This window comes from Desmodus rotundus, chromosome 10 (assembly GCF_022682495.2).
Source record: "Desmodus rotundus isolate HL8 chromosome 10, HLdesRot8A.1, whole genome shotgun sequence".
NCBI lineage: Eukaryota > Metazoa > Chordata > Mammalia > Chiroptera > Phyllostomidae > Desmodus > Desmodus rotundus.
The window spans coordinates 94,532,412-94,549,737 of record NC_071396.1 but is presented as its reverse complement, the minus strand read 5'-3'; the positions used below and the strand labels follow the sequence as shown (position 1 = coordinate 94,549,737).

The 17,326-nt window shown below is 40.0% G+C and overlaps 1 protein-coding gene across 2 annotated transcripts in view; it reads left to right on the top strand.

Moving 5' to 3' along the window:
• Positions 1-562: 562 nt before the first annotated feature.
• HDHD2 (haloacid dehalogenase like hydrolase domain containing 2) overlaps positions 563-17,326 on the top strand; it is a 35,453-nt gene continuing 18,689 nt past the window's right edge. Inside the window, exons 1-4 of one of the 2 annotated variants that reach the window (XM_024580297.4) lie at positions 563-694; positions 7,047-7,157; positions 9,643-9,851; positions 15,103-15,187. In XM_024580297.4, coding sequence (XP_024436065.1) covers positions 7,057-7,157; positions 9,643-9,851; positions 15,103-15,187 — 395 coding nt within the window. In that variant the 5' untranslated portion in view covers positions 563-694; positions 7,047-7,056. Of the gene's footprint in view, positions 734-7,046; positions 7,158-9,642; positions 9,852-15,102; positions 15,188-17,326 lie in introns of both variants that reach the window. The other variant, XM_045187779.3, reaches the window with a different exon arrangement.

Genomic DNA, 17,326 nt, shown 5'->3' with positions numbered 1-17,326 from the left:
AGGTGGTTCTATCCCAAGATATTTCTTCACTAGAGATGATAGGTAAGGCCTGTGGTAGCCCTCTCTAATGAGAGGCAGGGTGGGTAACAGCAGTGTAAGGTATTGGGATAGCTGATGCAGAAACGTGGAATGCTACCTGAAGTAGTGGTTAATAGCAGTAAGTGCCACATGCTATTCAAGTAGCAAAGCAGAAAGAAAATGACCTCAGAGATTGGGTGTTTCAAGGAAAGTATCCAGGAGGTGACTTCTGAGTTACCCCTCGAAATGGGGAAGTGGTGGAGAGGGTTGCAGCAAAGTTACTCAAAACTTGGTTCAACCATGGTGCTGCGGAATGGGAAACCTACTGAGCAAAGGCAGAGGGTTTTGTATTTCCTCTTGCAACTTGGCTAAGCTCAGCAGACCGCACCATCGAAGACTGGGTCTCAAGAACAACTCCTCCTAGTCCTGATGGTGGCAAAGAGACAGGACTAGACCCGGTACTGGATGTCCGAGCTTGGAAAGCAACCCTGGGTGGACGAGGAGGATTTGGAGAAGGAGAGGCGGAATTTCCGGTGCAATCCTGGGTCCAATTTCCGGCGTCGATCCGGAAGCAGCCCGGGGCGTTGTGGACCTGCGGCCGGGACTCTGCGGACCGCTCGGCTGTGTTGACTTTTCTGTTAGCCGGGCCTTTGCTGAGGACGGCAGGCGGAGCAGGGTGAGGAGCCGCTCTGGGACTGCCGAGTACCGCTTGTCTGTAGGCTGCATTTCTTTACAGAGGGCTCGGGATTTGGGGGCTTAACTGTTTGCGTCCCTAGGCCAGCCTCCCTCTCGGGACGTGGACCAACCCTCGCTCGGGGAGGACTGTCACACCCCTCCGCAGGGAGACCGCCCCCACGGCCGCGGTGCTGGCTGGCCTGTGCCGGGACATGCGCGAGGCACTTCCGCCGGCCCCCGTGTGCGCGGGCCCGGTAGTTACTCCGGTTTTATCGCGAGTCAGAGCGGGTGGTGGTTCTGCGGGACGTGCCCCAGGACTGTATTTCGAAGCTGGCTTGTCTCCTAGTCTGTCAGGCGTTTGCCAGGCCTTGGAACGTGGGCTGGAACGGAGTGCGGTGACCGGCCCTTCTGGCCCCTCCCCACTAGGAGATGGCGGGAATCGCTGTTTAATGCTGAAAGGTTCTGGTTCTAGGAATCGTAGAGACCCAGATTCCTAAGTTTAGTAAGTCAGAAGTCTTTATTAAGCGCTAAGTAGTACAGTGTAAAAGGCAACATTCCCTTTCCCCACGGAGCTTAACAGTTGGAACTGTGATAAATGTAACAATGAGAGCACCTGGGGTATCTGGCTCAGCCTTGGGAGAAAAGGAGTTGGACTCCGGAATGCCAGAGGAAATGATACTTATCTCAGACCCAAGGGCCGAAGGATTTGGCCAGAGAAAAGGAGGATGTAGGGGCAGGAGTGGTAGGATTCAGGGAGCAAAAATGGTCCCAGCCAAAAGTCCAGCGATGAGGGAGGTCAAGTACAGGACTTTTGCCCTACGTCTCCTTTGGGGTGGGAGTATAGACAAATGAGTCAGAAAGGTAAACCAGTGTTCACTGTTCAGACTTTATCCTGCGGCAATTGGGGAGTAACTGGGTAATATCATTTATTGAGTGCATGCAGTGGTTCCAGACTTTTCAACTGGAACCATGTGGGAAAGAAAAAGAGAATCCCCTCCCCCCAAAGGGGGTTCTAAGAGGCATGTTCTGAACAGCCCCAACCTCCTAGGGGAAATTTTTTATTGAAATCTCTTTTATCTGAAATATTTATGCAAGTTTTGAATTGTATGCCACAATATAGCTTTATTTTGGTATAAAATGTTTTCTCAAATTCTCAAGTAACCCACCGTCTGCTGGCTGCATGCGGCCCTGGATGGGCCTATGAATGTGGCCCAACACATTCATAAATTTACGATTAAGTAAATCGTAAATTTACTTAAAACATGATTTTTTTTTTGTTTTCATTAGTGTTTGTGTATTTAATGTGTGGCCCAAGACAACTCTTCTTCCATTGTGGCCCAGAGATGCCAAAAGGTTGGACATCCCTGTTTTTAGGACCGTTGCATCATATTCTGTGATTTTTGCAGTCCCTAACACACATCCATTATGTGCCCTTTCCTCTTTCCCCCTCCCCCCACACGTACAAGGGTGAATCCCCAAACCCTGGAATTTATTTATAAAAAGTTGTGTATTCTTACATGTTTAAACTTCAGCCACCTTCAAAGTACTCTCCATTTGATGCAATACACCTATTGAGACTTTTTTATACCCTGCTCAAAACAGTTTTTTAACTCGTCGATTTTGATGCCTTTTAGTGCTTCTGCCACTTTTTGTTTCACCTTTTCCACACTGGCAGAACGTTTCCCTTTGGGAACTTATTTTCATCCAGGGAAACAAAAAAAAAGTTCCTTGGGGCAATATAGGATGAATAGGGAGGGTGGAGCTTGGGGATCCTGCCGTTTTTTGGTCAAAAACTGCTGAATGCTCAACGCGTGTGGGCAGGTGCATTCGTAAATTACCCATCATGAGATGGGCAACTGTATTATAAGAGTCTTGGAAAAAATTCACTGAAGCTGAATGCAGCCTCTCACAGGCAATGCCAGCTGGTACAGATGGGTTCCTAGAACACTCACCTAGCTGGGGGAGCCTGCACTATAAGGAACCTGCCCTCCAAAGCTAATTCTATTTTGGGGGGGTTCCCCCACGTACATAATTCAGCCTTTCTATGTGTGGGACACTGTTCACAGTACATGCCTTATGTTCTTTTATCCTCCCATCACCCATTAGAGACTGGTGTTATCCTTTGTATTTTAGCAGTAAAGAAACTGAGGCTGCAAGATTAAGAAAATCGCCCAACTTCACACACCTAGTAAGTTAAGGTTCAAATGCAGACACACACAGCTCCATAGTTCTCCTTCACCACTACACTATTGCATTTCAGGAAATGGATTTGGAGCTGGAAATAGAATATTCAAAACAGAAAGGACATTTAGAAAGTTGTTGAATTGGGCTAGATGAAAAGCCATGGTTCCAAAACTAAGTTTCAGCAATGATGAAAAGAAGCGAGTGGATTCAAGACTGTAAAGGACGTAGAAGTGACATTTGGCAATTGACTGGATGAGAGGAAGGAGCGGGCGAGCCCACTGGGTACATCGGGATTGATGGTGCCTGGTTCACTCATAAGGATCTCAGGAGAAAGAGCAGCCTAGACGTAATGAGGACTTGCTGGATTGAGATGCCCTCAGCAGTGCCTTGAGTTCCTCTTAGGATGAGAGAGAATTTATTTTGCATTGACTTTGCACCAGTATCAGTTGTTTATGACTCTTCTTAAGGTATAACCTATATAATTTGGTCAAACTGGGAGATGGTGGGACATGGACCCAAGATAAACCAAACATATGGACTAGCTTTGAGGTCTTTATAGGTCTTCTGGGGTGATATTAATATTTTACAATTACATTTTTTTGAAAAAAATTTGTAATAACTTTTTTTTGAGACATACAACATTATCGTAGCTCCAGGTGCACAACAGAATGTGTGATATTTGTCTGCATCAGGAAACAATCACCATGATAGGTCTGGTTGACATCTGTCACTGTACACAGCTAAAATTTTTTTCTTTTAGTGAGGACTTTGAAGAACTATTCTTAACAACTTTCAAGTATGTGATACAGTATTAACTACAGTCTCCATGCTTTGGACCCCCTTTTGACCCCCTTCACCCATTTCTCCCCACCCCCACCACCCTACTCTTGCAACTGTCGATCTGTTCTTTGGGCCTAGGACTTTAGGGGTTTTTTTGGAGGGGGGATTCCACATGTAAGAGAGATGATACACATGCAACAATTACGTTTGATGGGATGCTGACCTGCGGTTTACGTAATCGTTATTGCAGAGGTTCGCACTAGAAAGGAGATTATGGCAGAAGCAGTCAAGGCCTCTGATGGGGCCAACTGAAAAAGTAGAGTTTGAGACCTGAGTGGGCACCTCAGTTTTCCTCCAGGCCTCAGTCTGTCACTCCCGGATACATGATGCTCCAGAAGAGCATTTTAGAGTTTAACAAGTGTGTTCTGTGCATCCGATGAAAGCAGCAAAATAGGCGTTTAACATGCTTTTGTAACATTTAGCCTACGTGGATGCTTCAGTAAGGATTGAAATTATCAGTATTCATGAGGACCATGTACTGGTTCTAGCTGGATAGTGTTTTTTAAAGCACTGTACTCCTTTTGTTGTTATTCCAATCTTGTCTATATTTTGTAAAGCCTTCAGAGTTAACATTTTTTATTGAATATGAGATGTCTCTCACAAAATTTGGGTTTTGAGGGGAGCAATTGTAGGTTCCTGTGCATGTAGAGGAGAATGCTTTGTCTTCATTTTGTGTAGCCTTATCTTTTGGGGTACAGTGTATTTTAAGTTAAAGAATCCTTGTTACCTGTCATATTCAAATACAGCCTCTAGGAGCCACCTAGTCCAGGGGTGTCAAGTTCGTTTTCACAGGGGACCACGTCAGCCTCGGGCTTGCCTTCAAAGGGCTGAAATAGTTTTAGGACTGTAGAAATGTAACTGCTCCCTAACTGTTAAAGAGTTGAAATTACATTCGGCCCTTCGAAAGCAACCGTGAAGCTGATGTGGCCTCCGGTGAAAATGAGTTTGACACCGCTGGTCTAGTTTTTTGACTAACAAACTGTTTGTCCTCTTAGGCAGGTAATAGTTGATGTTATTGTTGATGTAATCTTTCATTTCAAGGTCACAATAAAGTTCAGAAATCGTATAATATATGAGAGCTATTACAGAAGAGAGGATTTTGCAATTTAACTTTGATTAATCAGAACTTTTAGTATCTTTTTTTTCTTTTTTTGCCTCTTCACCCTTTTTTTCCTCGTAGCAGGTATGTTATAAAAGACAAACAGAACCAAAGATTTGTTTAAAAATCAAAATATTTGGGGGATAGAGGTTGTTATACTGAGTACACAAAAATTGTATGAAATAATTTAGCTTTTTATAACGATTAAAGGTATGAGAAATGACTAAAATGTAACAAGACTTTTTTAGTATGAAATATGCCATTTACACAAGAGTAAGGAAAACATAGATGTAAGTTTTTAGTAATTTTAATAAAAACACTCATCTACTCACTGTCCATGGCAAGAAGACCTTAGAGGCTCCCTTTGTGCGCTCCCGGTTTGCAGCCCCTCCCATCCCCTGGAGGAGTCCCTGTCTGACCCTCGTGATGACCGTTCCCTCCGCTCTGCAGTTTATCACCTTTGCGTGCGTTCCTGTATGGTAATGCTGTGGCGGTAACCCTACTGTGTGTAGGCTCTTGCAACTGGCTGCTTCCTCTCTGTAGTAGATTTTGAGAGTTATCCAGGATGACGTGTGCAACTGTAGTTTGTTTATTTTTTTTTCTTTACCAGAGTACATGTCACTGTGTACACATTAACCGTCTCAAATTGTTTTTTTGGGGGGGGGTTATTATCAACACTATTACAGATGCCCCCATTTCCTCCTCCTTTGCCCACCTCCATCCAGCCCCATCCCCCCTTTCCCTCTGGCCATCATCATACTGTTGTCTGTGTGTATGGGTTACTCCTATATGTTCTTTCGCTAATCCCTTCACCTTCTTTCATTCAGTTGCCCCTCCCTCCCTCTGGCAGCTGTCAGTCTGTTGCATTATCCATGCCTCTGTTTTTATTTTGTTCGTCATTTTATTCTGTTAATAGATTCCACAGACTGTATATCCCTACAATGGAATACTATACAGTAGTGAAAATGAACAGTGGCTATATGTGGTAACATGGACACATCTTCCAAGCATAATGTGGAGTGGTAAAGCAAGCCACTACAGTAGAAAGAAGAACATTAATACAAAGCTTTCACCTCATCAGAATCAAGAGAGTAACTTTCTTAGACGAAGAAAGGAATTGGATCAGAGAGGGTACATAGAGGGCTTCAACTCCGTCTGTGATGTTTTATTTCTAAAACTGAAGGATGGGTAAAGGAGGTGGTCATATTATCCTTGATACCTTTTTGTATGTCTGAAATTTTTCATTATAAAAACAAAATATGGAAAAAGTGAATGTTTTTAAAGACTAAAAATGAAGTCCTATCCTTTTTAGCTTCCGTACTGTTTGTACCCACTCCCCTATTATCTTTAAACTATATTTTACATTCCACTGTATGAAGGATATAGCTCATAATAAATTTAAAAGGGAACTTTTACAGCGTAATGTAAGGACAGTACTCCTCGACTTTAACATTACTGTATGACTTAAAGTTCCCTCCTCAGTGACCTGTAAATACTGTAGCTCCTTGGCCATGTATGTCATTTCTGCATATAATAGTGGAGATGGGTGATTAGAACATTTTCATCATATATAACCGAAGATGAAAAAGATTCTGATTTAGTGTTTACATACACCCTTTCTTCAGAGTACGCTATTCTTATATTTAAAAGTGAAATGAATGGCTGTGGCTGGGTGGCTCAGTTGGTTGGAACGTTCATCTTGTGCACCAAAAGGTTGTGGGTTCAATTCCCCAATCAGAGCACATACCTGGGTTGGGGGTTTGATCCCCAGTCGGGCACATGTAGGAGGCAACCGATGAATGTTTCTCTCTCACATCAATGTTTCTCTCTCTCTCTCTCTCTCTCTCTCTCTCTCTCTCTCTCTCTCTCTCTCTAAAATCAATAAACATAACCCGAGGAGAGGATTAAAAGGAATTAAAAATAAAATAAATGAATAATTTGTTACACTAGTTATTTTAAGAAACCTGAAAGTAAATGGTAACTTGATTTTATTAACTCCTTTTTTTCCCTTTATAGTTTTAATTCAAGATTTTTAAAAACTAAGCATTATGAAAGTTTCGTGAGTCACATTTTGGATTTCGTTTTCAAAAACCACATTTCCCCCCTAAAGAAACAGCTTAACACTAAGCATTACCTTTTTGGTTCTAAATGATATTTTTGAAGACTTCCCAGTTTTTAATTGTCCATTGTTTTCTAAACTGAATCTTTCATTTCATTTGCTCTCTCCTAGGGAATGAAGGATGGCAGCACGCCGTGCATTAAAAGCTGTTTTGGTGGATCTCAATGGCACACTTCACATTGAAGATGCAGCTGTGCCAGGCGCGCAGGAAGCTCTTAAAAGGCAAGCTATCCTCCAGGTTCAGCTGACAAATATGTTTGTAAGTGCCATTTCACCAAGGCAGATCATTAGCTAAATGGATGGCCTGAAGATGGCATTTCACCAGCTTCCATATATGCAAAAACTGCCTTGGATTTAGCTGGAAGACGTACACACTGTAGTATCTTCCAAACATTGTGCACTAAGCCTTTATTAGGTTTGGCCTTTTGATCTAATCTCTTTGTTTGTGTGTGTCTTTTTCCAAGTCAGTAATGTAAATTTGTGAATGAAAACTCAAGATTGTAAAATGTAGAGTACCTAGCTTTGGAACACTCACAAATGAAGGAATCTGGAAGTGAAACACACTCATACCCAAAGACATAGTGGCACCCACTCCGCCTTCATCTAAGATCTAGCACTGAGCGTGAAACTGCTCAAATAAAGTTTCATTAGGGGACTTGAAATTTTATAATTCTTTTTATCAACTAAATTTAATGCCTTAGAAGGTTAGAGACTGTTGTCTTTCTGATGTATCAACCACAGTAATTAACATGTCTAAATACAAACCGGGATGCATAGTAAAAATTTGTTAAACTGAATGTGAATGTTTGCTTCTCAGTATCCTGAGAAAAGTATTTATCAGTACAACAGTACTAATAATTGGTATTAAGCGCTTTAATGCTAAAATAATTTAGAGAAGTTTTCAAAGTCAGCAATACTTAGCATGCGGTGCTTATCATTTTCCCACCTTAAAATAGTCAATAATATGTTGGTATTTAGAAAATCTAGTAACTAGTGTCACAGTACCAGGTGTGAGGATAACAGATGGATGCAGACCTTGCTTGCATTCTCTCGGGGAGCTTACTTTCCACTTGGAGAATCAGCAAATAGAGAGGGGCTGGTATGTCTGGTAGGCATTGTTTGGAAGCTGTCGGTTTGGTTAGGAGTCATGATGTTCATTTTACAGGTGGACAGTGTGTTGCTGAAAGCCGGAAGAACATCAGGTGCATCATTGGACTTTCTCTTGACTCCTTAACACTGTCTGTTAGTCAGGCTTTCTCTGGGAAAGGATGTGGACAGGAGCTTTCCCTGTTCTAAAGATGAGCTTTTCCACTTTGGATCGAAAGAAAAATCTCTTTATTTCTGTTGAACAATGAGTGGCATCACTAAGTTATTTCTGTAATTGTAAGCCTGCCATTCTGGAGGGGCCAGTGCCTACAAATTGCTCTGGTGGATTTCTATCCAGGGAAATTGCTATATTGCTATGGCTGGTTTTGGTTTCTATAGAAACAGACTATAGGAAGTTGAGAGACCAGTAAAATATTAAAAAAATAAAAGTTTTTAAAAAGCCTTTTTTAAAAATGATGTGATTATTTCAGTACTTTTACTTGTTCATTTTTAGGATAATAGTTATGTTGAAATAATCAATTTCTTTTGAGAGATAAACCACCAAATTTTAATGTGTTTTTCAGGAAAGCTAGATATTGTAGAGACAATCATTATTACAGTGAACTATTTAATCATACAAATTTAGTTAATGTTCTTTGCATGAATACTTAAAAATCTCTTTTCTGTTTTATGTGCTTGCATGTTTTAAATTGTGGTGAGCGCTTTTACACCTTGTATCCATTTGGGGCACAAAATAAAAAGCAATAGAGTATTAATATAAAATTTTAAATTGTAGCTAAATTAAAATTCTTTTTAGATTTTGTATTTAAAAACTGCAGGACCAAGAAAATAATTTTCATTTTTAAAGAAAGCTAGACTGTCATGAATTCTTTCTCTGACACCTGACTGCCAGTTTAAGTTCCAAAAGCAGACCACAGAATCACAACCGTCCTGTGTATAAGTAGTTGAAGGGGAAAACATTTTATTTTTTTTTTTAATGTAATGTCTCTCTGAGATGTCCAGATAGATTCTGTTTATAAATTTGGCAACACATTAGGACCTAGCCAGTGTTTAATTGGTTAAGAAAAAGAAAACAACACCTTGAGATGTCCTTTGTTCTCATAGTATATGGGGGATCAAGTCCTATACCAGGGTGTAGATTGGAGTTCTTGTCTCAGCTCTACTGCTGCCCAGCTGTACAAAGATTACCAAGTTGCTCAGCCCCTCTAGCCCTCAGTTTTCTCCTCTATAAAAAGAGAGGATTGCACTAATAATCTCTAAGGTAACTTTACCGCTCATATCTGTGAGCACAGTGGTTACCAAGCTCTGTTTTTCCACTTCTTTGATAAAACCCTGCAGGAAAATTCAGTTGAAGTATAGAAGGTTCTCAAAAAGGTAGACACAGATTTTACAATTTGTCTTTGTAGCCTTTGGCAATAAAGCAGCCCAGAGGGTATAGATGATATGAAAACAATTCTGGGCAGATAACAAAAAAGATCATGGTAATAAAAAAACATTTACTTTCATTTTCTGACCTTTGACAGGTGCTACCAAATGAGGAGATTTTAAGGGGCTAGAATGTAAAAGCAGCCTTGTTGACATCTGATTTTTGCTTTTCCAGGTTACGTGGTACTTCTGTAATGGTTAGGTTTGTGACCAATACAACCAAAGAGAGCAAGAAGGACCTCCTGGAAAGATTGAAGAAGTTGGAATTTGATATCTCCGAAGATGAGATATTTACGTCTCTGACTGCAGCCAGGAATTTAGTGGAGCAGAAGCAGGTCCGGCCCATGCTGCTAGTTGATGATCGGGCATTACCTGATTTCAAAGGTAGGGGAAATTTGGAAAGATTTAAAAACCGGGTCTTCACAGCTTCCTATAAATCACTCTTAAAACTGAATGTTTCGAAGTATTTATTCCGATTTGCTCCTATCATTGAATCTAAATTGGTGTTTCTCTAGCCTGTTCTGACCGCACTCCACAGTAAGTGAAACACGTTACTTAGAACCTGGTACATAACTGTGTGTGTTTGTATAAGGTAAACAATACTTACTGTATGAGAAATACTTTAGTTTCTGTTTGGTTTACTTAATTGTTTGTTTGATTTTGATGCTGCATAGAGCCCTCCAAATTAGTTTTATAATTTACTAATGGATCATGACCCACAGTTTGAAAAAGCACAGGTCAAAATTACTTTGAGTATTGCAATCCTTGGTCCGTGAGCCAGTGTCTTCATTTGATTAAATGAAATAATCCAATAGCTCCTTTTTAAAAACTAGGTGTCATTCTGTATTGTGTGAAATGTTTGCAATGGCCATGAAATATTTCCAATTAAGAGAAAATAAAACTGCTTTTTCTTTGGAAAAAACAGACTCTGAGACAATATCCTGGTTTTATGATGCTTTGCCACATTGTTTTGTAGATGATACTCAGACTGAAATGACACAACATAGAAAAATGGATATAAATATAATATGCAACCATGTAATGGCTGTACGAGTAATGATTAGGGAAGTTCGGCATGGTATACAGTTGAGCAGCGCCTCACAACTTGTACTTTCAGTGTATCAAGAATTATTATTTATAATAATAATTATTTGTAAGAAACCAACCAATTTTGGCTGAATTAAACAAAATACATTCATTAAAGGAATCTGGTTGTTGACAGGAATACAGAATGGTATAACTCCTGGGGGGAGGAATTTGGCTATAGCCAGCACAGCTGCATGTGAGCAGTATGTCACTTGTAGGGATCTGTCTCCGGGATACAGTTACAAAATTGCACAATGTCATGTGAACAGGGTTGTTCACTTTAGCCTTATTGGTAATAATAGAGATTGGAAACGACCTGAGTGATCATTGGAAGTGACTAATTAATTACATTGTGAATATCCACCAAATGGAATGCTTGGGATCTGGAAAATGAGTAGCGACAAAGATTTTATCCCCTGATAAGGAGTGACCTTCATGAGAGGGAAATTAACATATATATGTACACACACAATATTTGTAGAAGGAAGCTAAAAAAGGATAAAGGAAAAACTACTGGAAATGGTTATCTAAAAGGGGAGAAAGGGAGAAGGAAAGGAGATTCATTTAAAAGTACCTTGTACATAGTTTTGACTTTGGAACCATATAAATATTTTACATAATTAAAAGACAATTAAGTAGTTAAAAACAAACCAGCACCTGGAAACTAAAATGAAATTGGAACAAATGAACTTTGTATCAAGTTGGTGACATAACAACTCAGAGGAAAGAATTATTTCAAATGACTTCAAATACAGTATTTTGACTATTTATAGTAGGATAAATTCTAAGGATAAAAGAACTGCAAAGCAATCTTAAACTGCGTTCAGTAGTGTAGTCTTACTAGTAATGTTGGTATTGCTATATTTAAATTATACCCAATATTGTATCATACATATATTATAGGAAGAACAAAGTAGTAATTACGCTAGTATCATTAAGATCCAAGACTTTTAAGTGTGAGAACATGTACAAATATAAAAATCAAATTAGTTAATCAAAAGCTGTGTATTATTAATTTTTAATTGAAAATATCATTATCAACTCCCTTTTTCTCTTGAAAAATACTTATTATCTAGCTCCTCCACTGGACAGGCCTAGACACAGTGACAACCCAGCGCTCAGACTGTGGGGTCTGCTGCCACTTCCCAGTTTAGTTCCTTGGAGTGATGGCTAATTCCAGATCGGAGAAAGTGTTGTGTCAGTTTGGCATAACTAATTGTGTTAGCAAGGAAACTGTTGAAGACTAATGAAGTCGTGTCTAGAGGACACTGGGGCCAATTTGAAGGGATAATTTGAGCATCAAAAGGAATAATGATTGCAATGGATCGCAACACAAACATGTATGTATGAAACACCGTGAGTTCAGATGATACTCAGCCCCTCAGAACTCATTGGTCGCTATTGGAGTTTGTTAGGGTAGTAAATCATTATTTTGAAAATTGAAAAGTTAAAGGAGTGAAACATACTTGGCCAAGTAGCTCAGTTGGTTAGAGCATCATTCTAATACACCAGGGTTGCCGGTTCGATCCCCAGTCAGGGCACACACAAGAATCAACCAATGAATACATAAATAAATGGAAAAACAAATTGATGTTTCTCTTTCCCCCCTCTCTTTCCTCCTTTCGACCCCTCTCCCTCACCCTTCCTTTCTGCCTCTAAAAATCAATTTAAAAAATTAAGGGAGTGAAACAAGCATTTATCCTTCCTTTCCTATTTGAATTACATTTTAGAGTAACCAAATATTTGATAAGGGTACATTCTTTACAGAATTCCAGCTAATAAATACAAAAGGAATGGCAGAATTAAAAAATCACCATTGGGAAGCCCTAACAAAATAGGCAACAACATCAATAGAGTTTGAACATATCAGGTAAGGGCTGATGGGAAATTCTAAAAGAGGAGAATCAGCCTGACACCACTTAACCCTGTTCATTAACTTTTTTTTTTTGTTCTTTGTCTTTTTTTAATTTTTATTGTTATTCAATTACAGTTGTATGCCTTTTCTCCCCATCCCTCCACCCCACCCCTTGATCAACCTTAACATCACTAGTACTAGAGCAAGCAGAACTTTTGTGGTTCACAATGTGACATAATTAGGAGTTTTATAACATTGTCTATGAAATAATCTTGCCTAAAATTGAATGTGAATCTATGAAGCTTCTAGAGCTAATTACACGTTTACAGGAACAATAAGGTAAAGGAGCAAATTGAACCTGGGACACTTTCCAGGACTGGTGATCTCGTTGCTCCGGTAAGTGAAGAGGAGTGCTGTTACAGCGTGAGAAGAGAGAACCATCAAATGTACTGTGTGCGCCTCACGGGATGCCAACTACGTATCCGATGTAAAAAGACATTTTTAGACATTTGGGGAAATTCACATGTGGGCTAGGTATTGAGTGATATTTAATAAGTTATTAGCATTGTTGGCATAACAGTGTTAAGGTGCTTTTTTAGGTCTTTATAGTTAAAGATACATATTGAAATATGAAAGGCTGAAATGAATGACATGGTATTTGAGATTTGCTTTTAAAAGACTTCAAAAAATGTAGAAAATGATATATAAAATTGGTAAAAAATGTAGAGAATGATAGGTAAGAATGATAGATAAGATTGCTAAAGCTGGGTGATAGGTACATCGAGGCTTATTATACTAGTCTTTCTACTTCTACATTTTTCTAAAAATTTCTGTGACAAAGAGAAAAAAAGTCTGTTTGGGTAGCCCACAGAACTGCCAAGGGGAGCCTGGAGTTGGTCTTGGGGCTGTGCAGCCAGGGACAGTGTGCAGCATCGTGTCGCAGAATTGATCAGGTGCCATTGATTGTCCTTGCTAAGCTTTGAGCTCTGCACTTGCCTGTTTGACCCCAGTGGAACTGGAGATTGGATGCTCCAGGTAGCCCTGCTGCCTAAGAATCAGCGGCTATAACAGTTTTCTCTTCCAGTGGAGGTTTTCTCTGTTTCTTTGTTTTACTAGCTCCCAGTTCTGAACCTTGGGTAGGTGTTTCTGATGGGCAGAGCCTCTGTTTCATGCCAGCACCCATAGCTGCAAGAGAGGCTGGAAAAGTAAGTATCTGGTGTTTTTAGCCTCCGTTATGGTAGTCTGAGCTCTGCTTCTTACCAAGCTAGTGAATTCCCTGATTATGAGAATGGTATTCAGAAACTGGGCAAAACCAAAAATAATGACAAATACACTCTATAATCAAAGTATTTGTGATCAGGTTTTTCTCTTTTGACTTTATTCGAAGAAGATTAAGAATACTGCTGTGCCCTGGCCAGTGTGGCTCAGTGGGTTGGAGTGTCGTCCCATACACCAGAAGGTCGCAGGTTTGATTCGGGATTAGGGCACAGGGCTAGGTTGTGGGGTTGGACCCCAGTCAGGGTGTGTATGAGAGACAGCCAATCGATGTTTCTCTCCCTCTGCTCTCTCTTCCTTCCCCTGAGTCTAAAATCAATAAGCATGTCCTGGGGTGAGGATTTTTTAAAAAAAGACTCTAGTTGTATTAGCTGTGAGCTGGTGTTGGGTTATATAAGCAGAGCCCCTGGTGTGGAAAAATCTTTGTCATTCCGTTCAGAACAACATTTGAAACATCCTTATACACATGAAAATACCTGAAGTAGATGGGTTTTTGAAAAGCAAGAAATATCTTTGCTGTCATTGAATGTCTTTGCTAGTGGTAGATGAAATAATAAAAGGCACACAAAAAAACTTTAACTCTACTGTAGCCAGCAATTTTGCTTTCTTCCTTCAATAAACTTTAACCAATTACTGAATACTCACGGTTGCTGGTAGAGAGGAAACTGGAAATCTTGGATATCTATTCTTCCTATTTCTTTCCCGTACATTTTGGTGGACTTGATCGTGAAAAATGCTTACATGCAACTGATGAGAGAGGCAGATAGGTATTGGCGTGTGGATAATCCAAAGAACCTTTAGCCAGACTTTTCATACCTGTGGTAGTGAATGTACTAGTTTGGTTGTCGTATCTGAAGTGCTGTTACCAAGTACCAAGGCCTTAAAATATGCTTACATTGTAGAGTAATATTTGTGACACTGAACGTAGATGAGGAATTATGTGGGAAGTAGTGGAATGTACAGAGCGTTTCATGTCTATCATGAATGTGTTAACCTCAGCTGTGTCAGTTAGACGGCCTAATTTCCCTTGCCTCTTAGAGTTTCATTCCCCCATCAGTTGCTATTGATCTAATAGCTTGTAGGGAATCCATGGCTATCCTTGTTGATTGTAATCAGTAAAGCTTTTTGAAGTTAGAAATTACTTGTTTGAGAACATGAGGTTACACGTTTCAGTTCAGATATTTTCCTTACTGAGTAGCTGTAAAACCATACAAAAGAAATATGCAAAAATACCAGAAGACATATTCTTTCAAGTGTCTTTTACACTGGTTCCACAGTACACAGGGCAGGATAATTTCTTAAACCACGGATATTGCTACAGCAAAATTTATACTTGATTGACTAAAACTGCTTTATTATAAAATGTGACTGCTTTTCATTGCATTTTTCAACAGTCACATTTTTTTCCCCACTTCTCAGGAATACAAACAAGCGATCCTAATGCTGTGGTCATAGGATTGGCACCAGAACATTTTCATTATCAAATGCTGAATCAAGCTTTCCGGTAAGTCTAGCTATGCATTTGTCATCTGATCATATACCTCCCTATTTCCCATCTTGAGTGCTTGTCATGTGAGGTTATACAGGCTTTATTTCTAGCCACCTGGACTGTACATGAGGACAGGTATCTTCAAAATCGCAAGATCAACATCAAATAATATTTATTATGGTCCTACTTGTTTTTGGTTTTTTTAAAGATTTTATTTATTTATTTTTAGAGGGGAAGGGAGGGAGAAAGAGAGGGAAAGAAACATCAATGTGTGGTTGCCTCTCACATGCCCCCTACTGCGGACCTGGCCTGCAACCCAGGCATGTGCCCTGACTGGGAATTGAACCAGCAACCCTTTGGTTCACAGGCTGGCACTCAATCCACCGAGCCACACCAGCCAGGGCTGGTCCTACTTGGTTTTTAGAAAATGATCAATATGTGAAAATGTGATGATCATTGGGGTTTTTTTGGTTTATAGAATCGATATTCTGGAGCGGAAATTCATAATAAAATTGCAGCTCTTAAAGCTAGCAGTTTTGTTTTTTATCATCACTCCTGTGATTCTCCACTGATTATGCTGATTTCTAACGGAAAACAGCATCCAGGCTAATGCACCCAAAATAGTAAATGTGATTTTTTTCTCCAGCCAGAGAACCCAGGCAATGGAAAAAATTGAACACATTTGACCATACTTTCAAAGAAATTATTCTCTGAGTGATAATGGTAGTCTGAACTGGAATAGGAGGGATGAAGAAAACCAGATTCAGCCCTGGCTGGTATGGCTTAGTGGATTGAGTGCCAGCCTGCATACCAAAAGGTCACCAGTTCAGTTCCCGGGCAGGGCACATGCCTGGGTTGCGGGCCAGGTCCCCGGCTGGGGGCGTGTGAGAAGCAACTGATCGCTGTATCTCTCACACATCGATGTTTCTCTCCCTCTCTTTCTCCCTCCCTTTCTGTCTCTCTGAAATAAGTAAAATCTTAAAGAAAAGAAAAGAAAACCAGATTCAGGTAGTGTCAACATGACTTGAAGAATGATTGAGTTTAGGAGGTGAAGAAGGACAGTGAGTCAAGGAGGACGTCACATTTCTAACCTGGGCACATGCGATGGAGAATACACCCTGTGGGGTTAGGAGGTGATAAGTTTGGGTCGGGGCTATTCGGCACGTGGTATATCTAAGTGCAGATGTTCCGATGGCTGTTGGTTGAAATTTGGGGAAACACAGCTAACACGTAGGCTATAAATCTTCAGTTGTGTATGCGTTTTACTTTTATGAACTTTCTGCTGCTGCTTCCAAAAGGAAGACTACATACTGGCTCTCATATTTCCTGAGATAAATTGGGTCAGAATTTACCTATGAATCTGCTCTAGAGTGAGACTGACTTTTTCCCTGGGATTTTTTTTTCATTTTCATCTTGTCTTTTACTTCTTGTCAAACCATTGAACAGTATAGTTTACCTTTTAACTTATGACAGATAGTTCAAAATATTACATAAAGATGCATTTGAAGTAGCTTAAAAAGTTTTTGTAATGACTTCATAAATTTTGGTATTTAACTTAAAGAATGCTATGAAAACATCATTTTCTTACCAGTACGAAGATCTACAAGAATCATTGTAACTTATATTTGATGTGGAATTCATTTCTTGACGTGTGGGTCCTAGAATCAGAATGTTTGCAGGAAACTAAAACTCACCACAAGGCTCACACATCTGGGCACATTATTTGCTGTTGATTGTGAAAATGGCTGTCTTCATGTATAATCTATGTGGCCATAAACAGCACCTGTGTGCATTTTAGGGCCTCAGTTAATGGAAACTATGACTACCTAATGCACTTAGTTATTCTGATAGTTGAGCCTTTGTTCAAAAGAAACATACGTGCTGTTATAGTTGCTCAGTATCTGTTTACTGTAGCTATTTCCTGGAAGTCCACTGCTATGCCACACTGCATGAAGATACACTTGGGGGGGGGTATGTGGTGTTAACATTTCTTTTGCTTCACCCACTTCAGTTATTCTACTGTGGCTCCTTGAAGTTGGGGTGGGGTGGGGATGTTATATCATGTTACCTCTCCTTGAGTAAGGTTTCCAACTATACCAAAATCAGTTTTCATTGGAAATAGAGAATGTACTATAATTCCTTACTTACGAATTT